The 22,362-nt window shown below is 34.8% G+C and overlaps 1 protein-coding gene across 2 annotated transcripts in view; it reads right to left on the minus strand.

Annotated features, from left to right (window-relative positions):
- Window positions 1–1,071: 1,071 nt before the first annotated feature.
- LOC134838864 (inositol 1,4,5-trisphosphate receptor type 1-like) overlaps window positions 1,072–22,362 on the minus strand; it is a 466,592-nt gene continuing 445,301 nt past the window's right edge. For both annotated transcript variants that reach the window (XM_063854157.1, XM_063854158.1), the window contains 18 exons: window positions 18,434–18,758; window positions 18,070–18,232; window positions 17,348–17,548; window positions 16,907–17,113; window positions 16,060–16,268; window positions 15,326–15,382; window positions 14,384–14,649; window positions 14,051–14,174; window positions 12,557–12,749; window positions 12,027–12,188; window positions 11,220–11,397; window positions 10,402–10,425; window positions 9,770–9,952; window positions 9,218–9,387; window positions 3,605–3,770; window positions 3,191–3,351; window positions 2,446–2,847; window positions 1,072–1,441 (listed from right to left, as the gene is read on the minus strand). In XM_063854157.1, the coding sequence (XP_063710227.1) occupies window positions 1,328–1,441; window positions 2,446–2,847; window positions 3,191–3,351; window positions 3,605–3,770; window positions 9,218–9,387; window positions 9,770–9,952; window positions 10,402–10,425; window positions 11,220–11,397; window positions 12,027–12,188; window positions 12,557–12,749; window positions 14,051–14,174; window positions 14,384–14,649; window positions 15,326–15,382; window positions 16,060–16,268; window positions 16,907–17,113; window positions 17,348–17,548; window positions 18,070–18,232; window positions 18,434–18,758 (3,305 nt within the window). In that variant the 3' untranslated portion in view covers window positions 1,072–1,327. The remainder of the gene's footprint in view (window positions 1,442–2,445; window positions 2,848–3,190; window positions 3,352–3,604; window positions 3,771–9,217; window positions 9,388–9,769; window positions 9,953–10,401; window positions 10,426–11,219; window positions 11,398–12,026; window positions 12,189–12,556; window positions 12,750–14,050; window positions 14,175–14,383; window positions 14,650–15,325; window positions 15,383–16,059; window positions 16,269–16,906; window positions 17,114–17,347; window positions 17,549–18,069; window positions 18,233–18,433; window positions 18,759–22,362) is intronic.

Raw genomic sequence — 22,362 nt, forward strand, 5'->3', positions numbered from 1 at the left:
CAACCCGTCTATCTAAGAAAAGTTCCGACAACTACTTTCAAACAACTTTTCGAACGTCCCCTCGAAAAAAAAATCGTGTTCACAGCATTGGACTGAAAGTTAACAGAAGAAATTACCGAGAAAATATTAACAAAAGCAAAGGCCAATAAAATTAAGCATTAAAAAATTAACTTCCAAAAGTGAAAAAAATTAACTTACGAAAGTAAAGAAAATCATATCGCTCTTGAATTCATTGAATTTCAAAATTATTTATGCATGAAATTTTGAGGGAAAACGTGGATCACTTGATATTATTTTTAACCCCTTAAAATTCAGAAAAATAGTGTACTGTTGAAACTAGAATTCATTCACATTTTTCATGCCTTTTACACTTTTCCTCTTTGGTAGTGCTTTCTTTTCAACACACTGAACTTAACTTAGGAAAATCCAAAACCAAACCGTGAGCGAAATAAAACTGAGCGTGAATAAAACTTTTTCCTGAAAAAAAAACGTCAAGCTTTTATTTGAGTGAAAATGCATTTCTTTCGTTAAACTTAGGAAAAAAGATCTGTTATGGTAATTTTTAAATCCAGTTTAGGCAAATCAACAAAAATAAATTCAAAGACCACATGTTACCAGAATTTTGCTAGCGGCGGATTCGCGTTCGTTTACCTAGGATTATGTCCGGGTATATTCGAAACCAATCATGTTTTTCGTGAACTTTACATTTTGCTGTTCAGTAACGGAGTTTTCCTTATTTTGCCCAGCCAGAATTCTAAACGCCAAAAATGAACCTTGAGCGTGAAAAAAATTTTCCTGAAAAAAACTTTACTAGAAAAAAAAATCACAGCCATATCACAATCACTACGTTCATTGACTATTAAAAAATCAACTCTTGTTCCGGCCATGCCCAAAAATAATACAAAAAATGTAACACGTGAAATGCATTTCACTCTTAGCTCGTGTATCGGTCGCTTGATCTACAGACTACTCTTGAGCCGAAAAACCATCTAAATCTACTAATTTGGTGCAATTTTTAGGCGCGATTTTGAACTAACTTAAATCTTCAAAACATACTATAGAAAACAAAAATAGAGAACAAAATTAATTCATTGAATGATTTACAAATTGAGAATATTAATTAACCAGATTGAAAGAAAAATAGATTATAACCAAACTTCTAGTGTCATTATAAAATTCGAAGAAATACATCTATATAGACAATTTATATTGATTAACTCCAATTTAAAATCGGCATGATTAATGAATTAACAAATTCTATAAAACAAATTCTAGACTACTTTAGCTTATCTCAGTCTTGCTTTTATGGACTACTACTCGTAGTATGTCACTGTGCTTGTTGGCCTCCATGGGGCGGGACCGCTTGCTGCTGTTGAATTGGAACGCCTTGTGTTCCTTGTGTCATACTGGGTCTATGTTTCACAACCGAGTGCTCCGACAACTAAAATTAACAAAAATCAGAGAATACCGAGTGCTCCGACAACTAAAATTAACAAAAATCAGAGAATACCGAGTGCTCCGACAACTAAAAATAACAAAAATCAGAGAAAAAAAACAAGAACATAGCCAACAGACTGTTGGAAAAGTCAATGAACGCAAGAAAACAAAAAAACGGACTTATTTTCGAAAAAACTTCATCTTTCGAATTTCAAAGTAAAAAAATATATAGCCTTAAAGCACTTAGAGTTTCAAAAAAAATTTTTGATAGACACTTTTTTCGGATAAAATAAACTCAGAAGTTTTTATTGCAATGGGAAATCGGAAAGTTAGAATCCAATTTCGAACTTAGACGTCGATCACGTTTTCTTGTGAAATTTTCACTTTTACTGTTCGTCAGTTGAGTTTTCCGCAAATGAAAGGAACTGAATTTAAAAAGAAATCGCAAGTCAAACCGCAAAAATTTAGTGATCCATGATCGTTGCTTTTGGGTGAGGCAACATTTTCCAGCCAAGAAAAATAACCTAGAAATTACATGTAGTTTTCAAGCAGAGGAATAACAGCGGTTCTACGTGAAAAAATAACATCTCACGTGTTGGTCCTTTACCTCGTGGATAAATCGTCTTCTTAACAAATAGACGGCGGGAAACCAAATTTTTAAGCTTAAAAATCGGCACATTCGAAGCAGAGCTTCGCGTTGCTTCCGATACCCTAATATAAACCAATGTTATCAAAAAAAATGTAACCAATAAAGTATGCGTTGATTACACAGCTCCATTTAGCAATTTTTTTTTGAATTTTTTCCAAATTCATGGAAATCAAATTCGAAAAAAACTATCAATTTTCGAAAACTGACTCTCTATCATTCAAAAACAATCAATTATCGTTTATTGAAGCTCTTTGGACAACTTCAACCAAGGTCAACGAATAATTCGTTAAAAAATAGAGAAAAATTTTTCATTTTCTTCATTTCCAAAAGTTTACTTAAGTAATTCAATTGACACTCACGTGGTCTCTTAGTTCGTGCAACTGGTGCATCAGATGATTCACCAATCTGTTGGTCTGGTCCAGATTAGCAGCCAGATTCTTGAATTCCATCTGGTACTGGTTAGACATCATGCCCCCTGCATGTTGCTCATGGCCCCCTGAAGTTCCGCTGCTACTGCTTGTATGGCCTATACTCATCATGGACCCATTTTGGGCACTCATCGGGTTGTTTCCCATCGATCCATTCTTACCCGTTCCACTCGCTGAGTTCTGGTGATGGCTGGCAGAGTTGCCGTGCGGGTACTGACCCATTGCAATGTGGTTCCCATTCATCGTCTGGGTTCCACCCATATTGTTCTCGTTGTCCTCTGTGACTATCAAAGACATTGCACGCATTCTGGGAAACCAGTCCAAGTTCCGATCCTAAGTCAGAAAATCATTTCTTGACAAACTACGTAAAACCTTTGTTCAACTTGACTCGTCGAGGTAGCAAAAGGCATCCGAACTTTCAACTTGAACGACTGCGATTTCAAAGCCACAGTTACAAAAAAAACCCGAACGTTCCTTAAAAATACAAAAACATGTCAGTTTCGACCATAGCTTTATTTTGGACCAATCGTTTTTTATCTGGTTATGTACAGCCTATTTTCAAGACAGCAAATAGTTTACATCTAATATCAGACATCAGCGTTAACAACTAGAAGACCGCTAATGACAACCGACCTTCATAACCCGACCCGACTTTGTTAATATGCCCTGAACTGACCTTAATGAGGGATGCCACGTATGACTCTGGCCCCGTGAACTCAGTGGGGTCCTTGACCTTTATCAGGACAATGAAGTATAGGTAATGCCACATATTGTGTTCGAACTTGATGTGTTCCTCAAATGACACCGACTTGTTGTCAAAGTTACCTCTGTCCAATCCTAAATAAACGAAGTGGGCCGTCTAACAATAATAACATAACAAGGCTAAAAACGTTCACACAGATGCAAGACCCATTTTGTGACTAAACTATATTTCAGACTCTTCTATCAAGTAACAATTCAAAAAACCCAACGCTTACAATTTTCATTCAGCAACTAAAATTTTGAACCGCAGAGATCCAAGGAAATATAAACAATGCGATACAAAGAATAGTAAAATAGGGCTTTTATAATTTATTTAACTATTGCTCACCACATATGAAGCATGTGTTTCTGAGGATGAGGTCTTTGTTCTGCTTCTCAGATCTGAGGTCTGCGAAAGTGTCGATAATGACACCGAAGATCAGATTGAGAACTATGATGATGACAATGAAGAAGAACAACAAGTCATAGATCACACGTGCCACAAACAAAGACTCCTGCAGCACATTAAAATCCAGGTATAAAAAGCAAAAGTGCCATCAAATAAAGGGCACCTTTATATCTGTGTATGCATAAAGTTTTGTGTGTCTGTTTGTATGAACGTTTTTAAGAAAGACTTTATATGTGAATGTTCATATGTATTCATATTCATTTGTATGTATTCATGTATGTATGTATAAGCGTATGTATTTAAGTAGGTTTGTGTGTATGTATTTTCGTATGCATGTTTGTATGCATGTAAGCTTGGAAAAAATGTGGATACCGTATTATGACACTCCGCTTCGCTTGTTTAAAAATCAAATTTTTTATACCCCATCCAGACTGAAACAGGCAGAAGCATTTAAAAATTACCCTTGAAACTACGCATCATAAATTGACTAACCCGACATAACGTAAGTCGAACCCGTTGATCCGAGAAAAAAATCGTTTTTTGAAACATTAAGCGGAAAAAATTTTATGAAAAAAAAGTCAAACAAACATGAAAATATGTACAAAAATCGGGTCGACCATCTTTAAGCAGAAAACAAAACTGTAGTCATAAAAAATATGTAGCTATCAATTTTCAAAAGTCTCCAAATCCACTTCTACAATCCATCATTCCTGGAACACGCAAAAGCAATAAACAATTCCCCTTGAATCGACGCAAAATAGAACATAAGCTCACCCCATTTAACCAAAATAATAAAAACACAGAGGCGAAGCTGAGCTTCTCGCCACTTCCGATACAAGATTTATACAAGGCAATAGAATGTGAGTTTAGCATCGGAAGAAAACTTACGAAGCGGTATTAAAGCCGAAAATACCTTAGCAAAAATCCGAAAAAAGCCAAAAAAAATCAATGAGACTTAAGACTTATAAAACACACACACAAAAAAAACTTTAATTGCTCGTCAAATGAACCAATATGAGCCACTAAGCCGATATATTAAAGGCAGCAACCAACTCGATATATTAAAGACGAAAAAAAGCGGAAAACAAGTTCAAAAATTTTACAGAGACAAAGTTGCACTTCGCATAAGCAAAAATATGTCCGATAACGCTACTGGAAAAAATTGAATCAGTAAAACTTTGAGTCTAAAGCTTTGCAATTTGAAAAAAGAAATTTACCAATTAACATGTCTCAATTTAAAGAGCGAACGCTTTTTAACTAGTATACAAAAAAGTTCATTTAAAACATCCGCCCCTGCTCAGGTTCGAATCCTCTCATTTTGTACCTGGTCTCCTTCCCTACCTCTAACCTATAGATCCATGATACCTTGAAGCTAAAAGGATTTTTTAAATATAAATATAGCCAACTAACAGTTGGAAAAGAAAAACGTGAACGCAAGGAAACTGAAAAAACACTGACCTGTTTTTTCAAGAGATTTCAACTTTTGAATTTCGACAAAAAAAAATAGATGACCTTAAAGCTCTTTGGATTTGTAGAACAATTTATGACGGACTTTTTTGCTAAAATTAACCCAATGAGAGAAAACTGGATCAATATTTTAAGCTTTTATTTCGCTGTAAAATCTGATAATTAATTTCCATTTTCAAAATTAGAAATTGATCACGTTTTTCGTGACGTTAACATTTTTGCTGTTCGATAGTGGAGTTTGCCTTCCCTTTAACAATGGAAATGCACAGAACTCAAAAAGAAATCACAAGTCAACCGCGAAAAATCAAAACTGAGCGTGAACAAATTTTAAGACTTTTTCCTGAAAAAAAAATCAGCAAGACCTATCTAATAGTCCTCACTAAGTTCATTACTCTTAATAGTCTGTGTTAATATCCGTAGCATTGGCTGTACTTAAAAGCTGGTTATTGATAAAAATGAATTAGCAAAAAACTGCAACCTCGCAAATTTGAGTCTCACGCACCAAGCATTCAGCCATGGATGCTTAAAATCCCAAAAAACTAGCCACCAATAACGCATCTATATATGCTAATAAATTGCCAATTTGATACAGCAAAAGTAGTATCAAATACAAAAAGACTCAACTTTGCATGTAATAAACTATGTATAAATTATGCATTTCAAAAAATTGCGAGATATATTGAGTTAGAAAATTTCTGAAATCGAGATGTTGTTTGAAACAAATAGCTTTCTTCGGTTCACTTGATGAATTAAATGCATCAACTGTTTAAACTTTGAATGTCAAAGCATATGTTATCAATAAGCTTTAAAGGTGCAACAAAATACCAATGGTGCAATAAAAAATTGTTGCTTTAAGTTCGTAATAAAACACTTTGCTTCGCAGGTGTAATGAACAAGACTTGTAAAGAAATCAAAACTAAAACCGCGAAAAATCAAAATTGAGAGTAAGCAAGTTATGATTTTCCTGAAAACAAAAGCAGAAAAATGATCACGAACTTTGAAAGAGTCTTCACCGTTCATCATTCTTGAAAAGAGCAGTAGACAAATAATGAAACAAGGCTCCTAGGTACCAATTCAACAGCCATGCATTTACATTATCAACAAATTACTGGAATTTTTAGTTTTCTAATAAAAAATAACAAATAACGCTAATAGACAGTTGGAAAAAGGCAATCAACGCAAGTAACAAAAAAAAACATTTCGAATTTTTGCGAAAAAAAATATATGGCCTTAAAGCTCTTTGAATTTCAAGAACCATTTATGATTGAATATTTTTTGATAAAATAATCACAGTTTGAGAAAACTGAATCAATAGGTGAAATTTTTATTTCGCTTGGAAATCAGACAACTAATTTCCTTTTTCGAAATTAGAAGTCGATCACGTTTTTCGTGACCTTTACAATTTAGCTGTTCGATAGTGGAATTTACCTTCTTTTTAACAATAGAAATGCACTGAATTTAAGAAGAAATCACAAGTCAAACCGCGAAAAATCAAAATTGAGCGTGAACAAATTTTAAAAGACTTTGTCCTAAAAAAAACAAAAAAAAAACATCAGCAAGACATATATAAGAAGAGTACTCACTATGTTCATTACTCTTAACAAAAGTTGGAAAAGTGTCAATGAACTAAAAATTATAAACATTGAAAAAATTCAAAGAAAAAAACATCAACTTAAAGATCTTTGAAATTCAAGAACCATTTATGATTGACTATTTTTTGATAATATTAACCCAATTTGAGAAAACTGAATCAATAGACAAAAACTATATATTTCGCTTGGAAATCTGATAATTAAATTCCTTTTGGAAATTAGAAGTCAATCACGTTTTGCGTGATCATTACTCTTTTATTACGCTTTTATTTCGCTGTAAAATCTGATAATTAATTTCCATTTTCAAAATTAGAAATTGATCACGTTTTTCGTGACGTTAACATTTTTGGTGTTCGATAGTGGAGTTTGCCTTCCCTTTAACAATGGAAATGCACTGAACTCAAAAAGAAATCACAAGTCAACCGCGAAAAATCAAAACTGAGCGTGAACAAATTTTAAGACTTTTTCCTGAAAAAAAAAAAATCAGCAAGACCTATCTAATAGTCCTCACTAAGTTCATTACTCTTAATAGTCTGTGTTAATATCCGTAGCATTGGCTGTACTTAAAAGCTGGTTATTGATAAAAATGAATTAGCAAAAATCTGCAACCTCGCAAATTTGAGTCTCACGCACCAAGCATTCAGCCATGGATGCTTAAAATCCCAAAAAACTAGCCACCAATAACGCATCTATATATGCTAATAAATTGCCAATTTGATACAGCAAAAGTAGTATCAAATACAAAAAGACTCAACTTTGCATGTAATAAACTATGTATAAATTATGCATTTCAAAAAATTGCGAGATATATTGAGTTAGAAAATTTCTGAAATCGAGATGTTGTTTGAAACAAATAGCTTTCTTCGGTTCACTTGATGAATTAAATGCATCAACTGTTTAAACTTTGAATGTCAAAGCATATGATATCAATAAGCTTTAAAGGTGCAACAAAATACCAATGGTGCAATAAAAAATTGTTGCTTTAAGTTCGTAATATAACACTTTGCTTCGCAGGTGTAATGAACAAGACTTGTAAAGAAATCAAAACTAAAACCGCGAAAAATCAAAATTGAGAGTAAGCAAGTTATGACTTTTCCTGAAAACAAAAGCAGAAAAATGATCACGAACTTTGAAAGAGTCTTCAACAAAAGCAGAAAAATGATCACGAACTTTGAAAGAGTCTTCACCGTTCATCATTCTTGAAAAGAGCAGTAGACAAATAATGAAACAAGGCTCCTAGGTACCAATTCAACAGCCATGCATTTACATTATCAACAAATTACTGGAATTTTTAGTTTTCTAATAAAAAATAACAAATAACGCTAATAGACAGTTGGAAAAAGGCAATCAACGCAAGTAACAAAAAAAACATTTCGAATTTTTGCGAAAAAAAATAGATGGCCTTAAAGCTCTTTGAATTTCAAGAACCATTTATGATTGAATATTTTTTGATAAAATTAACACAGTTTGAGAAAACTGAATCAATAGGTGAAATTTTTATTTCGCTTGGAAATCAGACAACTGATTTCCTTTTTCGAAATTAGAAGTCGATCACGTTTTTCGTGACCTTTACAATTTAGCTGTTCGATAGTGGAATTTACCTTCTTTTTAACAATAGAAATGCACTGAATTTAAGAAGAAATCACAAGTCAAACCGCGAAAAATCAAAATTGAGCGTGAACAAATTTTAAAAGACTTTGTCCTAAAAAAAAAACAAAAAAAAACATCAGCAAGACATATATAAGAAGAGTACTCACTATGTTCATTACTCTTAACAAAAGTTGGAAAAGTGTCAATGAACTAAAAATTATAAACATTGAAAAAATTCAAAGAAAAAAACATCAACTTAAAGATCTTTGAAATTCAAGAACCATTTATGATTGACTATTTTTTTGATAAAATTAACCCAATTTGAGAAAACTGAATCAATAGACAAAAACTATATATTTCGCTTGGAAATCTGATAATTAAATTCCTTTTGGAAATTAGAAGTCAATCACGTTTTGCGTGATCATTACTCTTTCGCTGTTCGAAAGAGAAGTTTACTTTCCTTTAACAAAGGAGATGAACTGAACTAAAATCTCAAAGTCAAACCGCCAAAAAGTAAATTTGAGCCTGAACAATTTTTAAGATTTTTCAAGACTGAAATAATTTTTAAACCTTCTGTGCGACACCAACCCTAGTCCCAGACAGAGTCTAAGGTCTTTCCAACTGCAGCGTCATGGCACTTTTTTAACTTCAAAAACAAGCCACCAATTAAGCAGTTATAAATGCTATCAAATCGCCAGTGCTAAAACGCTATACACCAAAAGCGCCAATTTGCTAGGTAGCAAAAGTGCCAAGGGCTTCGTGCGACTCGAGATGAAGCGAAACAAAGTTAATTCGTCATACAACACTACGCTCGCTAATTCGCTGTGCAATGAAGAAATTATATGCTCTTACTGCTTTAGGACTAGCCATTGTTTGATATGAACCTACAGGTCCCTTTACTTACTGAGCTGGCTGGGCTTCTGAGAACGTCTCCAATACCTCCTCCCGATCGGAGCCCCTTGTTAAGAGAGGTGATGATACACATAATAAGTGTTTCACACGCATACTCTCTGTCTTCAGTTGTCTGTTCACGAGGTATCGACAGCACTCCTCTCTCGTCCACCAAAGATTCATCTAAAACGATCATCGGCTTATTCTAATCGAAGGAACTCCAACATAGCCGGCTATATACAAGCAATCCAAATCATGCAGCATGCCAAACGAACTCACCAAGAACTCATAAACTAAGCTGACAGTCCCTTGAAAACATGTAACGTCTGCTTGATATGCACATATTTTTTCTGTAATTGCCATATTTTCTGTAATTGCCTAGTAATTGCCATATTTTTTCTGACCTTTTATTCTTTTAGACAGTTTCGAGCAGTTGTAGTTACTTATTTGGATTCAATCTATTTTCTTTCACTAAAAATGTTCCAAGAGTTTTCACGGCTCTTCTGAGATTGAATAGCTAATTGACTTATTCGTAATTTTGGAGCATGGATCTCATGGATCTAACCTGCCTTTGTCTTTGGACAGAAGCCTAATTCCTCATTGGTCAGGTTAAGTAACACAGACGAAGAAGAGTAATTTTGAGCAGTAGTTGAGTTAATTGTCTCATTCAGATACTGATTGTCATTTTGAGGCAGGGTGCAATTGCTATTCACTACATATTGCGAAGACGAAGAAGACACTAAATCATCTACACAAAGAAAGACAGACACCTTCACAAACACATGCACATGCTGGTAACATTAATTGGGAATTGTTTAACCCTTCTTTTCTATATCTATAAGCAACAAATCGAGAGGTTTCGAGATTATCAAAAAATGCCGATTTCAATAAAAATACAAAAAAGACCAATTTTTTAAAACATTTGAGTCAGACAAGACATGCAAAATGTACGGGAGCAAGGCCCTATTATAAATGAATAAATTGATTCTTTAAATTGTTCACACCACTCATAGATGAGATAGTTTTAAGTAGTGGACTAAACAGGAAAACGTTGAAAAAAAAGTACAATCCCTATATCTATCTTCTGGGATAAAAATTACCAAAACAACAAGTGCACTCGGCACATGCAAACTCAAAAATTCCAGCGTGCAAATACAAACTATGTCAGCGTGCAAAATTAAAATCAAGCATTTTTACTTCTCCTGTATTGGTTGAACTTTTCTGGAAATGAAAAAAAAAAATTATAAACAGAACATCTCAATTAAAGCAAAATTACCGGAAACTGTGGAAAAAATGAAAAAATTTGCTATAAAACCAGTTATAAATTCGATATCTAACTGTTTAAGAAAAACTTCATGTCTCTCACACACTCAAAAAAAACCTGCGTAATATTTATGCAAACATGTTCTTAAAAGCTAATGGGCAGGTCATGTTATTTGCGATTTTATTTGGCCTCAACTTGAGTGCGGATCTAGGATTTTCTTTCAAGGTGAAGGGTAGACTTTAGGTCAAGCAAACTAATTTTATGAGCTCTCCAAAAACACTATAAAAACCTTTTTTGTCACTATTTTCAGCAACCATTTGCATATTTAAGAAAGCGTGCCGAAATCGCAATTTTTGGGCATTTTTTGACCAAAAATTGCGGTTTTTGTCACGCGCTCAATCTCAAATTCAGTGTATACTGCCGCTCAATACGCCTTTTAAAAAAACTCGGGTGGTGCGAAGAAAAATGGACGCCGTAGAACCAAAGAAAAGGGGGACCCCCTAAACTACCTCAATCCAACTCAACCTTTATTATTCTGGAGGTTTATATTTCACTTAACGCTCTACATTTTATCGCTCTATTTTGGGGCGGTTCGATTTAGTCTCGAATACAAAAAATCAACCAGAATTGTGAAACAATGACAGCCCTTCAACAAACAGAGTTGATCAAATAATTACGAAAACAATCATTAATACTATAACACAAGCTTTGCTTGTGTAATTACCCAACAGACGTAAAAAGCTGTCATTACCTATTGATGGATCGACTGGGACTACGAAGTCCTTTTTGAAGAGGAGGAATCCGAAGATTGAGAAGAGATACACTAGGATGATGGCGAGGATGGTGGTGAGAGCGATACTCCTGAAGTTCCTCGTCACACTCCGAATCACATTCCACAATGTTTCCTCCCGGTACACCACGTCTAGCAGCTAAACCAAACATTTTACAGATTACTATCGATACCAGAAAATGATATGAACTTTATACTTAACAAAACTTGAAAATTACTGTCTCAGAGAAAATCGACAAATATAGCTGTAGTTCATTGATTGAATCAGGTATGCGTAAAGGCTTGTCTGTAGTTCAATTTAGACAGTTATCAAAAATTCGCCATGTTTAAAGTTAATGCCATTTGGAAGTTAACAGAAAAATCTTTTCATAGCTTTTTTTTCTGTTATAAGTACATCCAATTGAAGTTTTTTTTTCGATATATTGAATGATTGATCATAAAGCTCGAACCTGATTTGATCAAATTATTTGAAATCATAAGGAAAACTGAAGCAGAATTTCATTTTTGAGCTCGTCCAACTTACTTTTGTATTTGGGCCGTATAACAGAAAGGACCCGGAAGCTTTATCAAATTATGACTTGTTTGTGAATTTCTGACATGTACTAAGATCAGTCACTTTATGCTCATCAAGACGTCATCGAAAAAAAAAGCGAAAAATTGTACGTAACACGAGACACAACAGCATTTCTCCGTAAGAGCGGATTCTCTCGTATGTTGTTCCTTTCCCTCGTTGGATAAATTGGACTAATGTACGATGATATTACTCACTAGAACACTGTAGCAAAGTGGTATGAATATGCCAGCTATGGTGAATAGGAAGTAGACTATGTGGTAGAGGAACTCGAAGTCAGTGATCATGTGCCACGCCCCCCTCGAGAAAGTGCCCCTGTTGCCCAGGAAAGACACGATGAAGATGGCCTTGTTCAGCATCTAAACCCAGTGAACCAGTCAGTTGTAGAAAAACACAGAAATAGGGTCTTTTTCACTTACTCTGCCCAAAATAACTTAAAGTCGTTTGATTTTCCAACTGAGCATGTTGTGCGAAAACCTCAGAAACAGACATATCACGTTAACCTCTAAGCTGGATTCCTCAACAGTCCATAAATTGTATTTTCTTACTCAGCAACAGTATTAAACTTGAAATTTCTGTGGAAAAGAGCCCAAAAGATATGGAGGACATCCCCATACAGTATGGACGACTCCCCCTCATATTCTTATTACGATTTTCGACTTTTACCTTATTTAATCATTAAAACTAATTCAATTTCGAAAATATACGGTGTTTTTTTGTAACGCACATTGACAGCTCCTATCATATAGAGCGTGGGTTCTATTCCGATCGAGTATATGAGTCGGAGGATGAAGGAGGCCACGAGTGTCTTGATGCCAGGGGATCTAGGGAGAGTGATGACCACTGCCAGGGACACTAGCAGAGCAGTCCAGATCAACATGTCCAGTTTGTGGGTGAGGAAAGTCGAACTAGACGAGGGTCTAAACATTTCAATAGTACAATTAGATGCACACTGATCACTGTTATTTGGAAAAAATTATACGAATTTAATAAAATGAGAAGCAATTACACTGCATTAAGTTAAGAGTATAATAACTTAATGAAAAAAAATAAACTTTGCCGAAAAAATTATACGAATTTAATAAAAAGAGAAGCAATAACACTGCATTTAAATTAAGAACATAATTATTTAATGAAAAAAATTAACTTTGCCAAAAAAGTTATACGAATTTAATAAAATGAGAAGCAATAACACTGCATTTAAGTTAAGAGTATAATTACTTAATGAAAAAAATAAATTTTGCCGAAAAAATTATACGAATTTAATAAAATGAGAAGCAATAACATTGCATTTAAATTAAGAATATAATTATTTAAGGAAAAAAATTAACTTTGACGAAAAAAAGAGAGGAGCTTTGTATTCGGGCGCGTTTCAGTTGCAAAATCAGGTACCACAAATAATCATCGTAATGGGTCGAACGATATTAAAGAAAGGCTTTTCAGTCGTGATTCGATTGACATCAAAGTTGTCTCAGAATCGAGAAAAACAGCTTTAAATTTTTGATGCTTAGTCTTATTAGGAGCGAATAAAGCGAGCGAGCAGGCTTACTATAGCTTATTGTTACGACCATTTAAAAATGAAAAGGAATCTGGTATTCGAGTGTTTTAGTTTTTTTTGTTTCGACCATTTGAAAATGTGGAGTAACTTGGTATTCGGGTGTGTTTTAGTTTTCCACGCAAAATTAGGTACCACAGATAATCATCAAAATGTGTCTAGTGATATACCAAATTCAAGCCCCTTTCAGTCGTGATTCGAATTACATTAAAAAATATTCAAAAAGTTACTCAGGGTCGAGAAAAACTGGTTTAAAATTTTTGTTTCTATTTCGAGCAAAAAAGCAAGCGAGCAGGCTTACAACAGCTTATTTATGCTTAATTTAAGACATGAAAACTTAATTTTACTCGAGAAAAATTAGTGTTTTGAGTTTTTCAGCGCTTTTTGGACTCAAAAACTGAAAAAATGGTCGGAACATTCTTTGCAACTTGCACAGTAACCGGCTATCATTGTTTTATAGTTGAATTTTTCATAGAAATTCTTTGAATGACCGGAAACCAACTTGTGATTTTAAAAAAAAAATTTTTCATGGCACTTAAACATTCTTTTGATTTTTCGATTGTGATCCAAATCAATCAAAGGTATCTATCGATAACTTGAATGAAGCCAACCACACTTATTTCAGTTCATTACACGTGATGTGTTCTTCGGAAGTTGACAGCTGACCTGTTTCTCTCCTGGTCGAATGGGTAGAAGAACGCGACTATGAGGTTGATGAGGACAGCCAGATTAAAAGAGATCGTACCCCACAGAGACATGTTGGTGCTGATCCAACACAACAGCGGCTGTGCTGAAACACAAAGACCACAGCCGATAGTAAAGAGTTCATTTTCAGAGAACGACTATTCAAAATACGCTACACAGCAAGAACGTAATTGAACTCCCTTATACAGTTGAGAGAACGTATACGTGATTATATTTATAAGAAACCTTAGTTAGACCCTGGACTAAATCTGAACTTTCCACTTGTAAACTTTGCAACTGACAGAATGAACTAACATCTCAGTTTCTTCTGCCATTTCATCTCCATAAACATGTCGTCTGTCTTGTCGAAAAAGTCAGTGACCTTTGACCCCTGGTCATCCCTTTCAGTCGTAGTGTACACAAGCATCTTGGTCTCCCCCGTCAAGTACTCACAAATTGGGGGAACAGGGAACACTATCCGTTCCATCACTCTATCCGCTCTCACAATCTCTATCTGGGCTGTGTGGCTGGCGTAATGGTCCAGAGCAGCTCTGTCCGGCTCATTTTTGGAATGTTCTGGACTAGAAAACATTGGAGTTGCTAGTTGATGGAATTGAGATTACTTATGAGGGAAATGACCAGCATTTGCGAGGTTCAGCTCAACAAGAATAACCACTTAGTTTAGAAACTAATTTCTAGGCTACTTTTCCGGAAATTTTTCATCGAACATGAGGGCGAATCAAGGTTAATTCGAATCAGGGGCAGATTTAGGGGAAGGCCCCCCTCAGGGATTCGAACCCCTCACCAACCCAAGGGTCCCCTCCGATCAACTCTAAAATTCAAACTCACCAATCAACACTAAAATTTTTGTAAAAACGCCTTTGCCAATACATACTAATTTTGAATGGGAGCGCGCACCGAAAATACGCAATTTGTTGGTTATAATTTTCTAGAAAGTGCCCAAAAACGGCAGAAAGTGCCCAAAAACGGCAGAAAGTGCCCAAAAACGGCAGAAAGTGCCCAAAAATGTGGGAGTGCTCGGAAAATTAATTTGGTCAACCTAAAAAAAAGGCTGACATAATTTTTATTCAAATCGCCACTTTCACCCTCAATCTCATAGCTGGAACAGTTTCAGCTATAATTTGATAAGTCATCAAATAAAAATGTTCATCCAAAATTTGTTCAAGAAAAATTAGCACCCGAAAAAACTCAATTCAGGGTCCATGAATGTGAGTAATGGCGGCTTCGTTCACTCACACTGTGGGCTTGGGTCTTGGTGGGTATGAATCTGTTAGATGTAACCCACTTCCAGCCCTGAGAAAAAGAAAAACATAAAGAGTTACATAATTATAAATTTGGCCATATTCCTGTTGACACTAGTGCATTGCCGTGACCATAAGCATGTTGACTCTAGACGTACAAAACAACCCGTATATTCGCATACCGTTTCTTTTGGCTACACAAATCGTGAATAAATGTGAATATATTCGGTATACATCCAATGATCCAAATAAACACCGTATAATTTTTTGGTATATTTCGAGTATTCCGTGTAAAAATACAAAGTGTTCTTTTAATCAAAATTTCAAGGTATATGATTTGATTTTGCGTCTGCTGTTTGCGCATTTCAGGTCAGAAGTACTTCTGCAGGGAAGCTGCAAATTAAGCCTAAATTTCAAGTACATAACTTTAGTGCTATGATTTTGCTTATGATTTAAGTTCTGATGTATAAGTAACGATAATAGATTTACACTCGTTACTCCAGGAATGGTACAAGGAGTATACAGAAAATAGACTGGTTGGTTGACACCCAATAACCGCTTCATCTAATTGTAATTAGTTTACGATTAGTCAAAATGTACAGAAAGTGCATGACAAGCAACCTCAAAAGGCCCTGATTTTAGTATAATAATATATATACTATAAATGACTTCGTTGATAGCCAGTAATCTATGAACCAGAGTTAAAAACACATATGCAGCAGTAGTTACCTTATATAAGTTGCCAGTTCCTTATTGTGTTGGGACAACTGGTGTGCTAGAATGTATATGTTGTGTCCCACTTGTCTGGGGGATGTCTCGTCGTCATCGTCCTCGTCATTCGTGGAGTCCAGGTCGTCAATAGATCCTCCGGCTACTAGTCCCATACCATTGTTGTCGTTGATTGATCCTTCCGCATATGCTTTCTTTATCACTTCCACCTACCAATTCAGTCAGTATGAAAATAAATCTCAAAATACGATCTTCAAGGCAGTCAAATCTTATTCAATTTTTCGATTCAAATAAGGGTTCCGAATGGAAAAATCTTGGAATAATTAAAGGAACATGCAGTAGAGGGTTGAGGGTTTTGGAAAGGGTAAATATTTCATTTTTTTTAAAAAGCGTCCAAAAATACATTTAAGAGCCTCGTTTTGTAGTAAGTAGCGCGTTGCCCGTCAAAATTAGCATGTTGAAGCCGAATGTTTCTTTAGAAAAAATTGTAAGGTTGGCCGACCAAAAAAGGATATCGAAAAAAGCATACTTGTGTGGGCATGTCACGCCTGGGAACAAAGAACTTTTTATTTTTGAGATGAGATGAATAGCCTTTTTTAATAAAATTTTCAACCTTGTGTTTCAAGTGAGTTTTGGTAAAATGTAAGGTTTGACCAAAAAAGTTTCTTTGGCCCGCACTTCCAATTTCACAAAAGTTGGGCGGCAACGGCGCCTTAACAACCTCGTAGGGTCGATCTACCAAATATAAATGCCGCGAAGCTGTAGCAAAGCGAAAACCTTTTGCCCTTGAAAATTGACCCTTAAATGTGTAATCAATTGACTCTAATTACAATCGATCTCGTCTAACCAATTCTCTTGGTGTCATATTATAGAGTATCCTCTCTGCGTTCTCCGAGTCCAATCTGCTCTCCATAATGGCCAGGAGAAGCTTGCTCGCATTGTTCCTCAACTCCCACACAAAGTCCATCCTCCTCTCGCCTAGTGGAGTAATGTCTTTCAGAATGAGGGCGATGATGATGTCAATCCCATTGGACTCATGCACTGCTATTGCGTTCTGAAAAATGGACAAATATTTAAAGCTGTCAAAAAGATCGTTTACGCGATTAAAAAAAGCCCACAGGATAGTCTCTTTCTTAGATCCCAAAATATCATAAAAGGATTTTGGAAAAAAAATTCAATTTAAGAAATTTAAAAGTTCTAAAGGATGTTTCCAGTGTGTTGTAATATCTTTTCCCTGATAAAGTTATTTCGGAAAAATGAATTGATAAAAGACCACCGATTAGCTAACTTGGTTTTCGTGACATGGGCCCTGACAGTACTCAGTAAGTGTCTCCAGAGCCTGGTTGATGAGATTGGTGTTGTTCTCGTTGATGTAGAGACCCAGCAGTCCTAGGCCTCCGGTGGTGCTGCCACAGATACAGTCCAGGAACTGCAACGTCTCACAGACCATGTTGTATTTGCTTTTAGTGCTCTGCACGCGCAGGAAGTTCTGGAATAATTTCATGCAAATACTCGCAATTAAGATAGATTTGCAGAACAAAACCGGGCTTCAATGAAAAGAATATCGTTTTTACAGGGGCATTTTAAAGCCATTTAGGACATTATCACAGAAAGATCCAAACTCTATAATCATTGATTTTTAACTTAATTCCGAACTCTTATTTTTTCCCCGAAAGTTTAATAATTAGGCCATAATTCAAAATCAGATTCGGGGTGATCAGAGATAAGTCATTATTCAATGCCCTCGTAGGTTGCCTGACAAATATATATCCTTAGAACCATTTTAAACGTTTCTAATATCTTTTCGGATTCCGAATCACGACTGAAGCGGCTTAGCATCAAACTTGACCTGCAGCAAAATTTGCGAGGAACCTAAATGATTTAGCGCAGTTAAAATTTAGCAGTAAAAGATACTTAGCAGTAAAATTTAGAGAAAGTAGTTTAGAGCGCTAACAATCCTCCAGTTACGTCACACATTTCATAGATACATTGAAATCGATTGAAACTTACCTGTAGATCAAGATTGTGGTTTTCACAAAGCAGCTGCAAAAACCGCAAAATTGGCTGCATGATGAGGACTTTCTCGGATAGAGTAGCTCCCCCGAGTCCCTTCGAGCTCTGGTCTGACTGGAACTTCTTGGTTCCACGTCCCGAAGAGTCTCCATCATCGTACCTAGGTAACATCAATTTTATTCAAACAATCGAGGGAAAACTTTGAACATTTTCAGGACTTCTAAGACAACTTATTCACGTTACTAAGGACCAAAATACGAGCTGTTGAACTTTTTAAGGAGAACCACTGTTGTGCCCCTGGTTCGGAACTACATGCAATGTTTTGGTTGTTTTTCGTAACTTAGTTATTTGCATTTCAAACCTTTTTATAGCTCCTCCGTTCTCCACAATTACACCCTTTCCCTTTCTGCTGGTGGCTAACATCAAGTTCTTCCTGTTGGCCATAGCGATAGAGTCAGCACTGGATCTACTTCTCACTCTGTTTCTGAAGAAGTTCATCACTGCTGACTGAGTGCTGTCTTTGTGGGATTTATGCGACTCATTGCGCTGCACTGATGACGTTTGTGCTTCTAGAGCAAACCTCGCGTGGTGCTGTCCACTAACTGCAGATTTGTGTTTTGGAGTAACTTCAGCTGAGCTGCTTCCAGCGGCGTCTTTCGAATTCTGCATTCCCATATTACGCAGCGCTAAAAAAGTACAATCATCATCTTTAAAAATTAATTCAACAAGCTATAGAAAAATCACGAGCTTAAATTTAATAATTAGGGTTCACATACAATTTCACACTCATGCATATGATGCAATTCACACACCATGACGACCAGTTTGCTGACAATCTATTAACACACCATCTATATTTTGTCAAATTGAAGTTAACAACTTTCCCGGTGTTTCTTTACAACTTGAGAACGCAATAAAATGACGACAATTATATTTGCGTATTACTTTTCGTATTATGGATAACTCACTAACTTATTCAGACAAATTCGCTAAATATAGTATTAGTCCCGGAAAATATTCCTTTAAGCATTACTAAAGAGCTCAAAATTATTGAGGTCAAAAATATCACTGAATAAGTGTTCCGACCACTTCGAAAAATTAAAAGTTTTTAATTTGACATGACACTCGGTTCCGACTTACCATTAACGCATTTTTTAAATTAATTTCATAAACCTATTAATATAGTTTAAAAAATCAGTCTTCAAAACAGTCAGAAATATTGTTTCTATTCTTCAATAGCCGAGAAACCAAATATTAATCGCATATGATGAAAGACTGTTAGCCTGTATAAGATTACTTCGGTTTGTATCGATACCCTTGATTTCTAGACTGAGTAATTTAATGGCGAAATAACACAATTCGCTAAACCCTTGGGAAGGTCAGCAGCAATTGACTAATACTCTTGAAATCGCAGTAGCAAGTTTCAATCGTTAGACAGTGGTAAAGTATCAGCTATTCTAAAGCTCGACTAGCATATCAATTATTTAACGGTAACTTGTATCGTATAGCATAAACAAATCAAACCTGAGCATTTGCATCTACACTAGTTAACAAAATTAAACGCAAATTCAAGTTTTACTCTCTAAAAGGCCTAATTTGAAGACCACTTCGGACAATATTTATTTTGAATTTTAACAAAACTTTTACATCAAAGGACAGCAAATGCTCTAAAGTACCCTCTAGTAAAGTTTCAATTTTTAATTTGAACTATTTACACGTTTTTTCCGCGTCTGAAAAAGCCAGTTTTCATTATCCGCACTAAAAATTTTCACTTCGCGTGAAAAAGCCGGAATTAGTAAAACCTTCGACTATTTCTTTCAATTTTCTCGCTGAGGTTTCACGTCGCATGAACATTTTTTACTCCGCTTATTCAGAAAAGAATTCTCTACGATGCAAAACTTAGTGCACATGAGGAAAACTGGCATTTTCAGACCCGGTTTATTTTGTTAAGTAATTGAAAACAAAATATTGTTGTTTCATGAAAGGCAGCTTTGATCGTTTGCAAAATTTTGTTTTAATTCCACATGAAAGTTGTCCAAAATCATCCTTGAAAACAGGTATTTTAGAGAAAAAATATGAATTTGCGCCTAATTTTGTCCACTAGTGTATTTCATTGCTAATATCTAACATTGATATTTCGAACAATTGAGTCATGCATTATAACTAATTTTTTAACAATGTTTTCAAAAAATCAGAATTTTTTTGAACAAACTATACCTAACCAAGAAAAACGAATAAGCTGATCATATAATCTATTCATGTGGCCACAATTTATTTAAAGAAACTTAATGTGCTCGAATTTCTCATAAGCAGGCAGACATAAATATAACATTTACATTTTACACTGTTATAGTCAATCATATCAAATAATCAACAAAGATATACGTTTGCTGTGAAGGTAGCACAGAATGTTCCGACCATATTCTCAAAAATACCGTTTTTTTTGCCTCCAAATTAGTGTTGTTTTTGAGCGTGGTATGATTAAAAGATCTAAAAATAACCTGAAATTTACATACGTTCGACAATCGCAGTAAAATGGGCAAATCACGCAACGGTTTTTGTCGAAAAATGACTAGAAAAAAAATAAAAAAAGTCCTTGGCTTATCTTTCAATAATAAGCCTGCTCGCTTGCTTTAATCGTTGGAAATTAGACTAAGACTCAAAATATTTATTTCAACCAATTTTTATCAAAATTGGGATATTTGGGAGATAATATGGGAAATTGGGATATATTTGGGATATCAAAATTGGGATATATTATATATCACTCGACTAATTCCGACGACTTTTTGTGGTTCCAAATTTTGCGTTAAAAATAAAAAGAAAAACAAAAAAAAAACAAACACACCCGAATGCAAAGTTCCTCCCCGTTTTCAATGGTCGGAACAATGAAGATTTTATTTCACCAATCTGTTTTCAATAAAAAAAATTAGATTGAGCTAACTAAAATAACTTTCAGAAGGAGTGCATAAAAAACCGGGCTTCAACAAAACTAATTACACACAGAGGCGAATCTGTGTAAGGAGGCGAACACAAGCAACAAAAAAAGGCAAAAACAAAATCAACGAAATAGAAAACAGACAAGTAGAAAATACTTTAAAATCCAAGATATCGAACAATATTTATCAACTTATCAATTTCAAAGGAAACAAAAATTTCACCTTAAAGTTCTTCCCAATTCAAAACATAGCCAACATGCAGTCGAAAAAGTGTCCATGAACGCTAGATTCAAAGTAAAAAATATATGGCGTTCCGGCTCCTTGCATTTCAAAAACAATAATCGATTAACTGTTTTATGGTAATGATAAATAAGTTTAATGATAAAATAAAATAATCGATTTAGAGAAAACTGGATCAATATACAAAGTTTATCTTCCGCTGAAAAAACTTCCGCTAAAATTTAAAATCCACTTTGGAAACTAAAATCCGTTAACGATTTTTCGCACCATTTCTGCTTTCATTATTGGAAAGCGGAACCTCCCTTCCTTGGAATAATGAATTTTAATTAAACTTGAAAAGAAACCAGAAGTTAATCCCGAGTAGATGAAAAATAGTCTGACAAATTAAATTTTTTTCCTCAATTATCACGACCTATAAAAGTGTCATCAATACAGCACCATTGACACTTGAATCTTTTAAAACATTTTTTGAGAAAACTGGAATCGATAAATTTTTCAATACACAAGCAAAACAATAAAGTAAAACCCATTATTAAATTCACATTAAGAATACCTTTAAATACACCTTAAAAAGAAATAGAAAAAAAAACTGTGAGCAATCGAATTTTAGGGTTATCAAATTTAACGTGTCTTTCCTGAAAAAAAAAAACAAATAAAAAATTCACCAAGACCAATACAAGTGAAAATCATTTCGCTCTTTTACAATTCAAAACTTTAACACTTTGTCTGGAATAATGTTCCATTTGCGACAAACACATTTGACGGCGTTATCTGAAAATTCAAAAACAAATATCGAGCGTCAAACGAGCCAACAAAACATTTTTGTGAGATCGGGATGGTAGCATAAACATTATAATTATAAGCATTTGTTGCCTCCATATCATTTGTACTTGAAATGCTAAGAAAAATGAATTCATTGGGAACCCATTTACAACGTGATTCTTTTAAAGAAGTTGTTAACCGGAAAAACATTTATACTCCGATTTGATAACGATTGCTAATCGCAAGCGTAAAAAGCGCGGTCATTTAAAATGTTTAAAAGCTCAAAATATGTATTTACAACAGAAAATACAAGTAGATGAATCCTGTGAACAAACTATTTTACGGGGAA

Source organism: Symsagittifera roscoffensis, chromosome 2, assembly GCF_963678635.1.
Source record: "Symsagittifera roscoffensis chromosome 2, txSymRosc1.1, whole genome shotgun sequence".
Classification (NCBI taxonomy): Eukaryota; Metazoa; Xenacoelomorpha; order Acoela; family Convolutidae; genus Symsagittifera; species Symsagittifera roscoffensis.